Here is a 15,798-nt window from a genome sequence, read left to right as displayed (position 1 = left end):
TTTATTTCCAGAAATGGATGGAAATAATAGTTTAATCCATAAAGTACTGTTTTAGAAAATCCTGGCCATTTAAGTGAATTACTCCACTCTATTTTGAGGAAAGTACTTAATGTTCTTGGGGCATCTAAAGTTACAAAAATTAAATCTCAAGGGTTTTTAGCAGATAATTTTTAGTTGTGTACTTCTTTGCAACAAATGTAGGTTTCCTTGCTAGCTTTTAACTGAATATACTTATAAGTATAAGTGAAAAATAATTGCCAAAACAATGGATAAAGGCTTTTGGCATGTTAAAAACACAGAAATAGGGGCCTACTTGTACTGGGTTATGAACCAACTTAGATCTTGAATAATCTCTGCTCCCCAACCCCCACAGATGGATTTTGCTCCCCAGAGTCATCACAGAGCAGACTCAGGAGAATTTCTGTAGGCCACAACTATCTTACTCTGGGGTAAAGTGGTGATCCTGACAGTCAAGAGTCCTAATGGAGGCCTGGTTCCCCAGGATAACCCTCAGTTCCCAAAACTGCCCTGTTCCAGGGATACTGAAGGAAGATACCCAAAGGCTTGAGGGTTGGAGAAGGTTGCTTATGTGTATCATCTAAATCACAAACTATACAGCATAGTCACAAAGAAGGGAGAATAGCAGCTAAGACACCCAGAAATTCACAGGAGACAAAAACTCAAGAAAGGAGCCAATAGTAAGCTTGTGATTTCAAGTGTCTATACACAAATGCCCAAAGTTTAACAAAAAAAAAAAAACTCAAAGGCAATGGAAAGGGGACAAATTTGAACTCAGAGATGTCATGCATACTGAGTGAAACCCATGATTAGATGAGTAAACCTTTTTTGGAAGGATCAAGATGAGTAAAAGGAGCTGGAATAAAGCAGCATTATATATTCAAGAGGCACAATCATGTGAGGAAATCCAGGCATCAGCAAGAAGCATGATGGAGAGTATTTGGGTGAAGGTCAAAGGAGAGAGAAATGGAAAAAAATTTGTCATCAAACTGATAAGAATGATAGCATTTATATAACACCTACTATGTGCCAGTACTTTACAAATATCTCATTTGATCCTCACAACAACCCTGAGAGGTAGGTATTTTCATTATCTCCATCTTATAGTTGAAGAAACTAAGATTTACTGAAGTATGCTACAAATCACCTGGACAGAAAGAGAGAATAAGGGAACACTTTGGTAAATATCAGAATCCTAGAACAGAAGCATGACATAATAGTCACAGTGTACTTTAGAAATGTACAGAGCTCTCTCTCTCTGCCAAAAGCAAAGTAGCTAAAAACTTCTCGACTTGCCATAGTGATAATTTCATCCTTCAAAAGATGAAGGAACCAATAAGCAGAAATTCTATTCTGGGTCTGATTCTCACTAACAGAGAAAAACTGGTTGTTGGAGAGGGAATGATGGAAACCTTAGAGGGAAGTGAACACTAGAGTTTGGGGTGGGAGAAGAAGTCGGGGCATGGTCTGATGTACACCCAACTTTCAAAGGGTTCAGAAGAGGGTAGGGTCCCATGGAAGAAAAGGCTTCATGGGAAGTCAGCCCAAGAGGGAGATGCTCAAGAAGAAAACTCCGAAGACACAAAGTCAAACAAGTCCAGTGAGGTGGAAATATTGGATCTGTCTGAAGGAACCTATGAGAATACACAGGGAATCACCAATCAACTTATAGTTCTAGAACAGCAGCACCAGTGACAGAAGCAAGGCCAGGAGAGGGTGAATGTTAAGAAGGTGATACGGCTCCCTGAAAGCAGCATCAGGAAGGGCACAGTTCAGAATGAGCTCCACTAGGTGAGAGAAGCTAATAATGACAGCAACAACCAAAAAGCTGTTTTAAAGCTGTATTGGGAATAAAAAGTAATCAGAGGACGGAGAAGACATTTCTAGATGATGAAAACTGAGGAGTGAAAACAGAGCTAGTCAACTCCTATTTCTTTTTTGTTTTCTTTACAAAGGAGAATGACACCCTAAAAATGACACAGCAAAAATAACTAACAAGGATTTGATATACAAGATAAGTAGGAAGACAATAAAAGAACACTCAGCCGTCAGAGATATTCCTCTTCCAGAGGAAGAACATCTTCAGATCCTGAAAGTAAAACAGCAGATGTGATATCCGAGCCACTGTCAGGGATTTATGGAAAATTATGAAAAATGAGAGATGCCACAAGATTAAAGGAAAAATGCTATCTCTATTTTAAAAAAGGCAAAAGACCAGAGTCTACAAACCATGGGCTGGTAGGCCTGACTTGGTGACTCCTGGGAAAATCCGAAACAGATCACTAAAGAGATGGTTGCTGAAGGGCTAGAAAGAGGTGGCAGTAACACAGCTTCATCAAAAATAGACTAACCTCATTTCTTTTTTACACAAGATTACTAAACTAGGACATGAAGAGAATGATGGGGATATAGTTTACCTAGACTTATGCAAAGCTATTTACAAAGTAAATCATACTACTCTTAGAGATAAGATATGGGTTAAAAAAGAATGTAGACAGATGAATTCATAACCAGTTAGATGGCTGAACTCCAAGAGTCATTATAAAATGAATCAATGTCAACAGGGTAGGAGGACTCCAGTGGAGTACCCCAAGGAAATCTGTCCTTCCCTCTGCACTACTGAACATTTTTAGCAACCACTTAGTTAAAGGCTTATGTGGTAATACTCATCAAATATGCAGAACACACAAAGCTAGTAAGTGTTAGGGTTACTATTGGGTTACCTTATTATGTGATTTTGTGAAAAAAAAAAAGGACTAACAAAATTTATACATTGCCTACTGTGTGCCAGGCACTGTACTAATTACTTTTAAAAAATATTTTAATTGATCCTCACCAGAACCCTACGAGCTAGGTGCTGTGATTATCCTCATTTTCCAGTTGAAGAAACTGAGGCAAACAAAGGTTAAGTGATTTGCCTGAGATCACTCAGCACACAGGTATATAAAGCCAGATTTGAACTCAGGTCTTCCTGACTCCAGGTCTAGTGTTCTATCCACTGTACCACCTAGCTGCCCTTAAGGATGGCTAACATACTGGTTCAAAGAGTCAGGATCATGACAGTCTGAAGCACTGGGCTCACTCTAATAAAAGGAAACCCAATAGGGATAAATGTAAAGTCTTCCTTTCAGGTACAAAATCAACTTCGCAAGGGAGCACATGGGTGGACAGCAGTTATTCTGAACCAGATCTGGGAGTCTTAATGGACTGAATTTTGACCATGAGTCAACAGTGTGTAATACGGAAGCCAAAGAAGTGAATGCAATCTTGGGCTGCATTCCAGAAGGTTGTGACCTCCAGGAACAGGGAAGAGATGGTTCCGCTGTGCTCGGTCCTTGTCAGCCAGACATCATCTGGAGTACTGGGTCTGGTTGTGGGCACCTCGGTTCAAGAGGAGCAATGATAAACAGAGGAAGGCAGCCAGGATGTCAAACGGCTTTGAAGACATGACAAATGAGGATGGGCTGAACATGACAACTGTCACCAAGGGTTTGAAGAGCTGTCATGTAAAGGAGGGATATGACTCACTGTCTGACCCCAGAGGGCAGAAGCAGGAGCAATGAATGGGTGGATGTTTCAGAGAAGCAGATTCAGGCTTGATGTCAGGGAAAATCTCCAAAGAGAGTTGTCTGAAAGCAAAACGGGGCACCTCAAGAGACGGTGGATGGACGCCCCTCCTTGGAGTGCCTACAGAAGAAGCTGTCAGGCATGTTTTAGAAAGGATTTCTTTCCCACATGGGCTGGACTCAGAGGTTACCAAGGTCCCTTCTGATGCTCAAATTCTGGTCTGGAATTCTGTGATATGGCGGACCAGAGCACAGCTAGAGCACGATGCATTCCCCATTTGCAAAATTACACCACTACAGCATATATAAGGATGCCCCACACACTAACTTACTGAGTTGATAATAATTCATTATCGGTAAATTACATATATATAATTATATCCTAATGATAGTGGGAGGTAGATCTGTGACAACTTAATCTTGGAAACCAAGCTACTGATTTCTATCGCTTATTAAGGAGACATGCATTGTGGGCTTTTCCTAATAGGTTAAGGAATATATCCTTAGGGGCTTACAATCCATCTAGCTCAACTCCCTTATTTTACAGATGAGGAAACTGAGGCCCGGGGGTTAAGTGATTAAGTCCTGGATCACACAGCTGCCATTAAGTGACTAAGGTGGTATCTGAACCCAGGACATCCTGATTCCAAGTGGAGCGCTCATGAATAGTAAGGAAGAACCACAGGGTATAGTGTCCTGCCCATTTCTCTATTTGGTACAAACAGGGAGGTCATTAAAGGAACAAAAAAACCACAGCAAAAAAATCTACTTGCCAGGTGATGAAGAGGGTGAAGTGGATATAGTTTACCCAGACTGTGAGTAACATGCATGTGAATAACCACATGAAAGAAGTCAATTGTTTCCAAGCCAAAAAAAATCAAAAATAAAGGTTTTGTGTTTCATTATCATAGGAATGAAATAATAATGATGATAATGATGATCCTGGTGATGATGGTGGTGACGATGATGATGATGATGATGATGATAACTAGCATTTACATGGCATTTGAAGGTTTGCCAAGTACCTGACAAATCTTATCTCATTTGATCCTCACCACAACCCTGGGAGGTAGGTACCACTATTACAGTGAAGGAAACCGAGGCAGACAAATGTTAAAGCGATTTGCTAGGGTCACCAAGCCAGTAAGCATCAGAAGTCAGGTTTGATCTCCGGTCTTTCCTAACTCCAGGACTACTCCATCCACTGTGCCACCAAGCAGCCACGTGAAAAAGAGTTAGGGGCTTTTAAAAATTCTATTTTCCCTGCATCTGACCAGGTTAAACTGAGCCCCCAAGCTGTTTAAAGTTTGGGAGCTTTAACCTCAGAAGATACCAGGAGGGCAGCACAGTACTATGGAGAGCGATCCCTGGATTTGGGACTCATGACCAGAGTCAAATTCCTGACTCCCCCACCCCCTCCACACCTAGTCACAGCCTCTCTTCTGGGTGAGGGACTGAACTCAATGACCTCTTCTACCCCATCTAACGTATATCCACGGTCCTGATCACATAAGTAACAGATGTAGAGGGAACAAGGCCCTTCTCTGGATGAAGGCTCTCAAATGGTGTCTAGCCTCACCATCAATATCCTCGTGAATCCCAAAGACTGTGTTTTTAGGACTTGCAGATTCCTGGAGAGATGACAAACCCGGCTCCCTTGTCCTGGACATGTTTGTTCTCTTCAATTAAGCTGAAAGTGCTTTCAGCACTTTGACAGCTGCCTTGTATTTCCTTCTCATCCCACCACTGTGCCTAGTATGGGTTCTCAATACATTTTGCTGACCAATCTCTTAAAATAATTAACCATGTGAAAGGGCCAACATGGAGGTGCCCCTGCTTGTGTCTTGGAAACAAAGAGGTGATGTAAAGCGGTCTTCCATGTCTTTAATGAGAGCTTCCCTTTCAAACCCACGGTCTCCAAAGCTCAACATGACTGGGAAGGGGGAGATGGAAGGGGGAGGAGGGGAAGAATTAAGAAAGGGTCCTCTGTTCATTTTCTCTCCATTTTCCACTGAGGGTATCATTCATTCAGCCACTATTTATCAAGCTCCAATTATGTACAAAGCCCTGAGCTAGATCCAGAAAGAAAATACAAAGATAATTACAGCCACATAGGTCCCCATCTACGGGGGGGGGGGGTCTTAATTAAGCATTAGAAAGGTTCTGTCCACATTCTTCAAGCCACAGAAAGTATATACTGCAGCAGAAAGAACATGGGCTTTACAGTTAGAGGCCCTGAACTTGAATCCTGGCTCTGCTATGCACTTACTACCCACAGCAGAGTGGGCAAGCACCTTACCCACTCTGTGCCTCGGTTTCCACATCTCTAAAATGAGAGGGTTAGACTAAACATTTCTTTTCAGTGCTAAATCTATGTTCCTAGGACCAACAGTTCCAAATCAGAGCCTTAGATGGCTGACTTTTGTCCTAAAAAGCTACACATCTCTCTTAGCTGTCACTGTCTTATAAGGATGATTTTAAGGACTGAATTTTACATTATTTCTTGTGAGCACAGCTGCGGCTCACTTCACTCTTAACTCAACTTACTCTCCAGACTGTTCCACCTTCCCACCAGCTGCCTTGTGGCCCCCTTTTACGCTTTGTCTTCTCCTATCCCTATGTGTCTTTCCCTATCCTTATGCAAGAGCTTTGAGATATGGAATCATCTTCTATGCCAACGGTTAGCATGGTGCTTGGCGCATTAGAAAAGTATTCTATCTCTCTATCTACCTAATCCTACCTACCTCTGTATTTAATCCTCATTAACTGAGGCTGGCCTTCTCTGCACACTGCTGTAATTACTAGGAAACTAAAACAGAAGGGCACTCCATTCCTCTGATGTTAATAGCATGTTCCTATAAGGCAGGCCCATCATTTCAACTGCCAATACTTACCCTAAGAAAAGGGGAGGGGGTGTTACCAGGTTTGTGTGAATTGAAGGTAATTGTGGGTCTGAAGATGAGGGATACATCTGGCAACAACAAGGGACTAAGATATGCACGTGTATGACGTCCTTTGTATTGGTCCCACAAGCTTAGACTCTCAGCAGAGCCCTGGGAATCTAAGATACGCCATTTGCTCTTCTAGCTCCTGCTGCCATGGCAACCCATCTCCTGACTGAGAGAACAGGTCAATCCATGTTGAAACTACCCATCATTTTAAAATTAACACACAGAAGGAAAGGTGTGTCTTTTTTTTTTCATTGAGGCCATTAAGAAGTATTTTAAAACAGGCAATTTTTTTTGGAAAACTCAAGCTGTTACAAAGTGTGATAGCAGTAATATTGGTCATCGTTTGTCTCAGAAACAGATGGCAAATTAGAGAGGTTAAAGAAAGAGAAATGCACACCCATCAGATTGGCTAATATGACAGAAAAGGAAAATGATAAATGCTGGAGAAGATATGGGAAAATTGGGACACTAATGCATTGTCGGTGGAGTTGTGAACTGATCCAACCATTCTAGAGAACAATTTAGAACTACGCCCAAAGGGGTATAAGACTGTTGCATACCCTTTAATCCAGCAATACCACTACTAGGTCTATATCCCAAACAGATCATAAAAAAGGGAAAAGGACTCACATGTGCAAGAATATTTATAGTAATTCTTTTTGTAGTGGCAAAGAATTGGAAATTGAGGGGATGTCCATCAATTGGGGAATGGGTGAACAAATTGCGATATGTGAATGTAACAGAATTACTATTGTTCTATAAGAAATGATGAGCAGGCAGATTTCAGAAAAACCTGGATAGACTTACATGAACTGATGCTGAGTGAAGTAAGCAGAACCAGGAGAACATTGTACCCAGTAACAGCCGCATTATGCAATGATCAGCTATGACAGACTTAGCCCTTCTCAGCACTACAGTGATCTAAGACATCTCCAAAAGACTCATGACAGAAATGCTGCCCACACTCAGAGAAAGACCTACAGAGTCTGAATGCAGGTCGAAGCAGACTATTTTCTCTTTTTCTTCTTTCTCATGGTTTTTCCCTTTTGTTCTGATCCTTCTTTCACAACATGATTAACATGGAAATACGTCAAATAAGATTGTACATGTACAGCCTATATCAGATTGCTTGCTGTCTTGGGGAGGTGGAGGGGAGGGAGGGAGGGAGAAAAATATCTGGAACTCAAAATGTTGAAAACTATGTTTACATGTAATTGGAAAAAATAAAATACTGTTAAGTGGGGGGAAACAGAAAGAACTATGGAGTCTGAATGTAGATCGACGCAGACTATTTTCACTTTTTTTGTTTTTGGTTTTTTCTTTCTCGTGGTTTTTCCCTTTTGTTCTGATCCTTCTTTCACAACATGAGTAATGTAGAAATATGTTTAACATGACTGTACATGTATAACCTATATCAGATTGTCTGCTATCTTGGGGAGGGAGGAGGGAAGGGAGGAAGGGGGAAAATTTGAAGCTCAAAATCTTATAAAAATGAATATTGAAAATTATCTTTACCTGTAATTTGGAAAAAATAAGATACTATTAAGTGGGAAAAAAAAGAAATTAAGTGACGGTCAAGATCACATGCCTAGTAAATCACAGAGTTAGGATTCAGACCCAATTCTTTTAATTTCAAGTCAAATGCTCTTTCTACCATCTTTCCTCATGAAATCTTTTATTTCATCCATTTTCTTCTCTATAAAGGTTTCTCTGACCATATGAAAGTGATCTCTTCTTTCTCAGTTTTTCATATGCTGCCTTGTGTATCTGGCATGTTTTATATTTGTCTACATGTCATATTTTCCTTCTTAGAATGTAAGTATCTTGAGGGCAGGGACTATGTTTAATAGTAGTAGCAATAATAATAATAATGATAATAATGTATCCATAGTCTAGCATAGTGAAAAGAAAGGAAGAAAGAGAGAGGAAGGAAGGAAGGAAGGAAGGAACGAAGGAAGGAACGAAGGAAGGAATGAAGGAAGGAAGGAAGGAAGGAAGGAAGGAAGGAAGGGAGGAAGGGAAGAAAGGAGGGAAGAAGGGAGGGAGGGAGGAAAGAAAAAAGAAAGAAAGAAAGAAAGAAAGAAAGAAAGAAAGAAAGAAAGAAAGAAAGAAAGAAAGAAAGAAAGAAAGAAGAGAAACTCATAATGAATGGATAGCACTTTAGAGTTATATTGTATTCACACCTCTGAAGTCCTGCTCTGAGACCTCATTCTGGTAGAGAGGTGACCCCAGACACAGTTCAAAGACTGAGACAGTAGAATGCAAGCTTTAGCAGGTCATAAGATCTTGGGATCACAGATTTAGAGCTGTCAGGGACCTTAGAAGCTACCAAGTTCAACCCCAGTTTACAGATGGGGAAACTGAGGCACAGAACCTGTGCAACTCTTATATAATCATAGGATCACAGATCTAGAGCTGGAAGGGACCTTGTAGGCCATCAGGTTCAACCCCTTCATTTTACAGGTGACTAAACTGAGGCACAGAGGAGTAGGTGACTTGCCCAAGGTCATGCAATGAGAAGATGTCTGATACGGGCCTGATTATAAACCAGTACAATAGTGTTAAAGATTGCCTTTGCTTTTAATGAGAGGAGACCAGCAGAGCTTTGATTTTCCCAGTTTGGATACAGGAAGAACTGGTATTTCCTGAAGAGTATGCTTGGTTACAAGACTCCCAGTGTGCCATGCATCAGGCAGAAGGCCTGGATATGAAGAGGACGGAGGCCAAACGGAGCCAGCGATTGTCCGTTTCCACGCCAGGAATCCCAGAGTTCCCTGGGTTTCTTTAGTAACTTTCTATGTGTGACTGATGTCACCCTTTATCCTTGGGTTGGGGAGACAGGTTAATGAAGAGCAAAAAGTATTGTTCACATACTGTGGGCCACGTGGTTAGTTATTATAACAAATGTTACTAATAAGCATTCAATTTATTGATTACTACTGACATAAGTAAGCATTCAATACTAATAATAGCAAAAACATCACTATGACTCTGGATTTAACATAACTACTCAAAGCTTAATATGCTTTCAACACATGCAATGCCATCACTTAAACCCATTAAACCAGGGGGTTTTACCCTAGGGTCTGTGAACTTGTTTTAATACTTTTATAACTGTATTTCAATATAACTGGCTTCCTTTGTAATCCTATGTTTTATTTTGTGAATTTAAGAACATAATTCTGAGGAGCCCACAGGATTTCCTGACTGCCAGAGGGGTCCATGACAAAAAGAAAAGTTAAAATCCTCAGTCAGAAGGTAGGTTCCTTGCGAGCAGTAAATGTCTCATGTTTTGATTTGTATCCCCAGAGCAGGCACTCGATAAATACTGTTGATTGACTGATTGGTTAATCAGCTGATCTTCATGATATCCCTTGGAGAAAGAAACAGACATTTTTACAGTGACTCTTCTTTATTCCTAAGGAAGTATTCTAAACTTTCTGTGAAAACCCTCAGAACTCGGAAAAGAGAGGAAGAGGAAAAGAGAGGAGAGGAGGAAGGAGTTCCCATAGCCACACTTTCTCCTTCCCCCCCCCCCTTTTCCTTGGTTTTATTTCTTTTCTCTCTTCCAAAGAGAAGAGGGATAGTAATTAGATGAGAAAGACATTAGGCAGAACTGACGACCTTAAATGGATTACCTTGAGGCTAGTGGGGATAGGCCTAAACTAGAAGAATCTCACATTTTCAGCCTTTCAAACTAGTCTCTGCATCAAATCAGGCCCTAGGCAATCTGAAAACTAGAACTCAGACAAGTTTTTATTTAATTAAAGTCATTTCTCCATAAAGATGAATGAGGTTTAATGGGTGGAAGAAAGATTTACATTTTAAATGATCCAGCACCTCATACCCTAAATAAATCTACATTAGTGGAATGTATGGAGGTGATGTTTTTGAACTGGGATAGTCTAACAGATTCTTTTTGCCCAAATCTAGTCCCTTTGCAGCCTTTCCCTTCTCCTATCCTATTCCCTAGTCTGCCAGGGTGAAAAAACACATGGAATTGGCACTAAGGGCAAAATTCACCCACTGAGTGAATACCATTGCATGCCTATGAACTATTATGTAAAGTGGCTATGGAGCCAGAGGTCCTATACACCAACAGCCTATCACAGTAAACCCAAACTCAATGGATGATATTTTAGGAATTGTTTGGGTTTAAAATAAAGAAATGAACCCCTATTTTTTTTTCTTAAAAAAAAAAACCACTCTGGAACAAGACCTACATGCTAATTCCTGGCCACTTTCACACCAAGCCCCTTTGACACTGGATATCATCTTCACTCTCCTCCCCACCCAATAGAACCTAAAAGGACCATGAGACCAAATAATGATTCATGGCTTGGGGAAAGAGTTTTTAGACTCAGTTAACAAATGTTTGAAAACCATTAGTAAAAATCTCAAATATTCAGTGCAGAAGGCCATGGGCATTTCCACTTCATAGATGGATAAAGGAAGGCACAGAGGTGTTAAATGGGTAACTTATCTGAAGGAAAACTACGGTTTTTGCTGGGCAAAATATAGTACAAAAGCTATATTCTGTGTCAAACTGACAGATCTGCATAATAAAGATCAGAATTTCGGCTAAATAGATGGAGAACACTTAGTCTGCATCCTTTGCAACCAAGCCATCGGGGATATTGGGAGTAGAAAAAGAGTGTGAAGAGCTCAGTTAAACAGTTCCCTTTAACAGCAGGTTTTGAGCTCTCAAAGTTAGAAAAGGAAATATCTAATCTTTCCCTGAGGTTACTCCATGTGCTTTTTGTCAGCTGAGAGTGGTCGCTAGGACTGAAGAGCTTGCTGGCCTGACTTTATTGAGGAGAAGTTTTAGCCATAATACCCTAGCTGAATGAAGTTGAGAGAGCTTGGTTGACCTCAAAGAGATGAGCCCAGAAGGTGGTAGCAAGAGAAAGGCTCAGAAGAGACACTGCGTTAAGCAAAAAGCAGGCCCAATGACCCATCAGACAAATGTGATGAGTACAGATACCACACCCAGTGAACCCAGAAGAACAACGCAACTGAGATACCTAAATCTAAGAAGAGCAGCATTAGGAATCATTGGAAGACATTAAGAGTTCTACATAATCAGAGATGGCAGTTGGGTCTCCACACATATTTCCCATGTGTGGGCACTTTATGTATGATCCCTATGCAAGCTCATCCTTCTACAGGTTTGGCACCCATGTTTTCAAGATGGCTTCGTTTGAGGAGCGTTCTCCAGCAGGACGATTCCAGTCTGGTTTCCAACAGAGAAGAAATGCCCTCATCAGACTACAGAATTAGCTCAAAGCCTTACCTCACAGTACTCGGTAACGATGCAGAAATTATCTCGTTCCACAAAGCTGGCATGAAACTTGACGATGGCTGGGTGGTCAAGTTTAGACAGGAGCTGTGCTTCCAAGTTTGCCTGAACTGTTTCATTGGGCTTCAGGTCTCCCACAGATATTTCTTTCAAAACCTTTCTGCAGTGAAGGAGAGAAGAGAACAGGATAGGATGGCTTAAGGGAATGGAATCAGAATCTATCACACTGTAAAATTTGCTGGCCATCCCAGTGCTTCCAATCCTATGCAAATCAGAGGCAAGGATCACCTGCACAACCCCACATGTGTAGACCAAGGGATTTTCAGGAGGTGACTAAATTAGAGATAGAACTATTTATGGAATTTCGAACTGATGTAATCGTTCTGGAGAGCAATTTAGATCTATGCCCAAAGGGCCATACAACTGTGCATACCCTTTGACTCAGTAATATCACTGCTAGGCATCTATCCCAAAGAAATCAAAGAAAAGGGGAAAAAACCTATTTGTACAAAAATATAGCAGCTTTTGTGGTGGCAAAGAATCGAAATTTGTGGGATGCTCATCAACTGGGGAATGGCTGAACAAGTTGTGGTATATGATTGTAATGGAATAATATCGTGCTAATAAGAAATGATGAGCAGGATGATTTCAGAAAAACTTGCCAAGACTTATATGAATTGACACAAAGTGAAGCCCCAGAACCAGGAGAACATTGTACACAGTAATAGCAATACTGTATGATGATCAACTGTGAATGACTTAGCCATTCTCAGCAATACAATGATCCAAGACAGTTCCAAGGGACTCATGATGAAATATGCTATCCACCTCCAGAGAAAGAACTGATGGAGTCTGAATGCAGATCAAAACATACTATTTTCCACTTTATTTTTGTGGAGTTTCTTTGGTCTGTGTTTTCTTTCACAATATGACTAATATGGAAATATGTTTTGCATGAATGCACATGTATAATCTGTATCAAATTACTTACTGCCTCAGGGGGAAGAGGAAGGAAAGAATCTGGAACTCAATTTTTTAAAAAATGAATGTTAAAAATTGTTTTTGCATGTAATTGGGAAAAATAAAATATTATTCATAGAAGAAAAAAATAAATTGGGAGCAGAAAACAAAAAACTTCTGTTCTAAGATCAGAGCTCACATTCAGGGTCAACAGGTAAAGACTTATTGCAGACTCTCCCAGACTCTAAACCTTGCCTGCTTGTTCCACTCTACCTTAGCTAACTTATCCAATTGCCTAATTTATCATATTTGAGCCTTTCAACTCTGTCTTCTCTGGTATCCAATTCTTTACCTGCCCACAATTGGTTCACATCTAGAATAGATACTGTCTAAATAGCTAGAGTCTCAATCTTGGCCAGTCCAGCCAGGTCCCACTATTACCAATGTTCTGTTATTATACACTGTGTCTTAGTCTATAAAATGTTGAATTACAGTACAAATAGGAAAAATCCAAGAACTGAAGAGAGAAAACTTATTTCCAAGAACCCTACCAAAATTGATTTTTATTAGCCATACAAGTCAAGAATCATGGCAGAGTCAAAGGTGACTCTAAGACAATCAATGTAATTTAGAAAGACAACTTTTCAAAAGTTAATTCTAAAGCAGATTAAGATGATAGGCCTACAAAGGATGGGTGCAGGTAATTTTTAAAATCATAATCTTGCCCTGAGATTCTGTGCTATAGGTAAGGAAAATCTACTTTTAAACCAATGCAAGTCGGATTCTCTACCTAATGTCAGTGGAACCCACTTCCATCAAACACTCAGCCTCTACTGAAAAAGGTAACAGAAGAACTAGACATTTTATAAGAGATCCTGGCATGTGATTGTCAAGTCAACAAGCATTTATTAAGCGCCTACCATGTACCAGGCACTGTGCTAAGTGCTGGGGGAATGTACAGGAAATAAAATAGCACTAACTCTGGCTGCTCTCATGAGGATCTTAAATCTAAAACCAAAAAGAAGCTAGTGGAAGTCATCTGGTCCATCTTCTCCCTGTCCGTATTCCCTCCATTACCCTATTATAGATGAGGCAACCAAGTCACGGAATCACATAGGAAGCAGAGCCACGGTTCTAAACCAGGTCCTATTACTCTAAGTTCAGAAATTCCACAGGAAGAGAAGGGGAAATCATTTTTCCACTCTGATCACATAAGATGTCCCCCACAAAGTCCAAACATATAGATGATGGATTCCCTAGTCACTCTGAAGGTTTCCCAATGTTCCTGTTTGCCATAGAGATTGTGCTAATTGCAAAGAATGGCAGAAACACTACAAAGTCTCCCTGGTGAAACTCACAATAATCTGAAGTTAGTTTAAAGAGTCGTGCTTGGAAAAAAAAGTCAATAAATTCCTCAAAGATCTGTGATTTTACCAGCCCAGGCACTCCCTCCACTGAGAAAGATCATAAGTCCAACTACAGGCTTTAGTAGTTAGATGGTCTTTGTTGAATTCCTGTTACCAAAAACTCATCACTCTACAGACAGACTGCTTGGTGATAGACCTCATCTTCTTTAGTGTCAATAAAACCATATCTGTTTCTGATATAGAACCATCTGATAATGAAAGGAGAACTTAGCACAACAGGAGCCAAGTAGACAATTATAGGTTGGCTCTCAATCAGGGGCTCAGCTGTTATTGAGGCTACCAAAGGCAAATCAGTCCTAATAAATTCAAAGAAACTCCTCATAGACCAAAGCAGGGATATTAAATGAAACTCTTCATAAAGTGGAATGGGCATGTCTTGGGGTGTGGCTATATTTCATTTGTATCTTTGTGCCCCCAGTATCTGGCAGGGCAATTTGCATCTATGCAAATGGATCTGGGACCCGACTTAGGTGGAAGTTCCCACCGCCTCTTCAGATCACACCCTGAGCAACTCTTGTCCATTCCCTTCCGTAAGCTCAGGACTGGGGCTGCACCCAGTGTGCTAAGATACCTTCCTCCATTTCTCCTGGAACCTTAAGAACGCCAGGAAAGGCCCCATCTATCATCCCGTTACCTAGCTCTGGCCCTAGGAGAAGCATGTTTTCTTTATCATTCAGACACCATTCTAGTGCATCTTTGAAGTTCTTATGTTAAGTGTTAAAGCCTGGTTATATCCAAAAATCTGCCTCTCCACTGCCCTCTGTAGGATACTTTTTTAATTCTTCAGAGATTTCCCTTCTTCCGTGGTTCATAGTTAGACAACAATCCCAGCAGAATGCTGGCATTAAAAAGATGGGCCTTCCACCTCCTCCCTTCCTGCTTCTTTGTAGAGGTGAGATAAGGTAGAGTGTCTATGAGTGCAGAACATCACATATAATGGCAGACTTTTTCATTATGTCAATTAGTTTTGAGGAACCCATTTCTTTTGTTGTTTCTTTGTTTATTTTATTGTTTCTTAATTGTTTTATTATGTCTATTCTTTTATTTGAGAAACTCTCCCTTTTGTTCTTTGCTATGAGAGACAGCTCTCTGGGACTCAGAGTGGAAGGAAGGAGGTTTTGTGAAATGTAGATGCCATAAAACCAAAACATATCAGTAACATTTTATTTTTCAAAAATAATAAGAGGGGGGAATTTGCTTCTCGGGGGAGTTTGGGGTCATTAGAGGGGCCATACAATTTCCTGAAGGCAGTCTTCCCCCTCCCGATTAATCAGAGACCCAACTCCCACTTGTCCAACCTAACATATAGTAATAAGTGTTTGTTGAACAGAATTGAATTCTTTCTTTCTATGGCAGCTAACAAGGGATACCTTTTGCTTCCTGGGAGTGAAATGGGTTCTAAAGCAGTGCTCATTTAGCTAGGGGTGATCCTCAAGGGGAGAGATATACAGTCCATTGTTATTTTTGTACTTGAAGCCTTTCCATTCTACAGAAAGGATGTTCAACCAAGAAACTGGGTAAAATGATAAGATGTTGATTTTGATTATTATCTGGAGGGTTGTAAATATACAAAATGG

At 40.5% G+C, this 15,798-nt stretch overlaps 1 protein-coding gene across 6 annotated transcripts in view; it reads right to left on the bottom strand.

Moving 5' to 3' along the window:
- The window catches only part of NEK11 (NIMA related kinase 11), a 374,166-nt gene that overhangs the window by 289,602 nt on the left and 68,766 nt on the right, over positions 1 to 15,798 (bottom strand). For all 6 annotated transcript variants that reach the window (XM_078151556.1, XM_078151557.1, XM_078151551.1 and 3 more), the window contains exon 3: positions 11,829 to 11,994. In XM_078151556.1, coding sequence (XP_078007682.1) covers positions 11,829 to 11,994 — 166 coding nt within the window. The remainder of the gene's footprint in view (positions 1 to 11,828; positions 11,995 to 15,798) is intronic.

The sequence above is a fragment of the Phascolarctos cinereus genome, unplaced genomic scaffold, assembly GCF_003287225.1.
Source record: "Phascolarctos cinereus isolate Bilbo 61053 unplaced genomic scaffold, phaCin_HiC Scaffold_1;HRSCAF=81, whole genome shotgun sequence".
Lineage (NCBI taxonomy): Eukaryota > Metazoa > Chordata > Mammalia > Diprotodontia > Phascolarctidae > Phascolarctos > Phascolarctos cinereus.
This window is presented reverse-complemented; position numbering and strand designations above follow the sequence as displayed.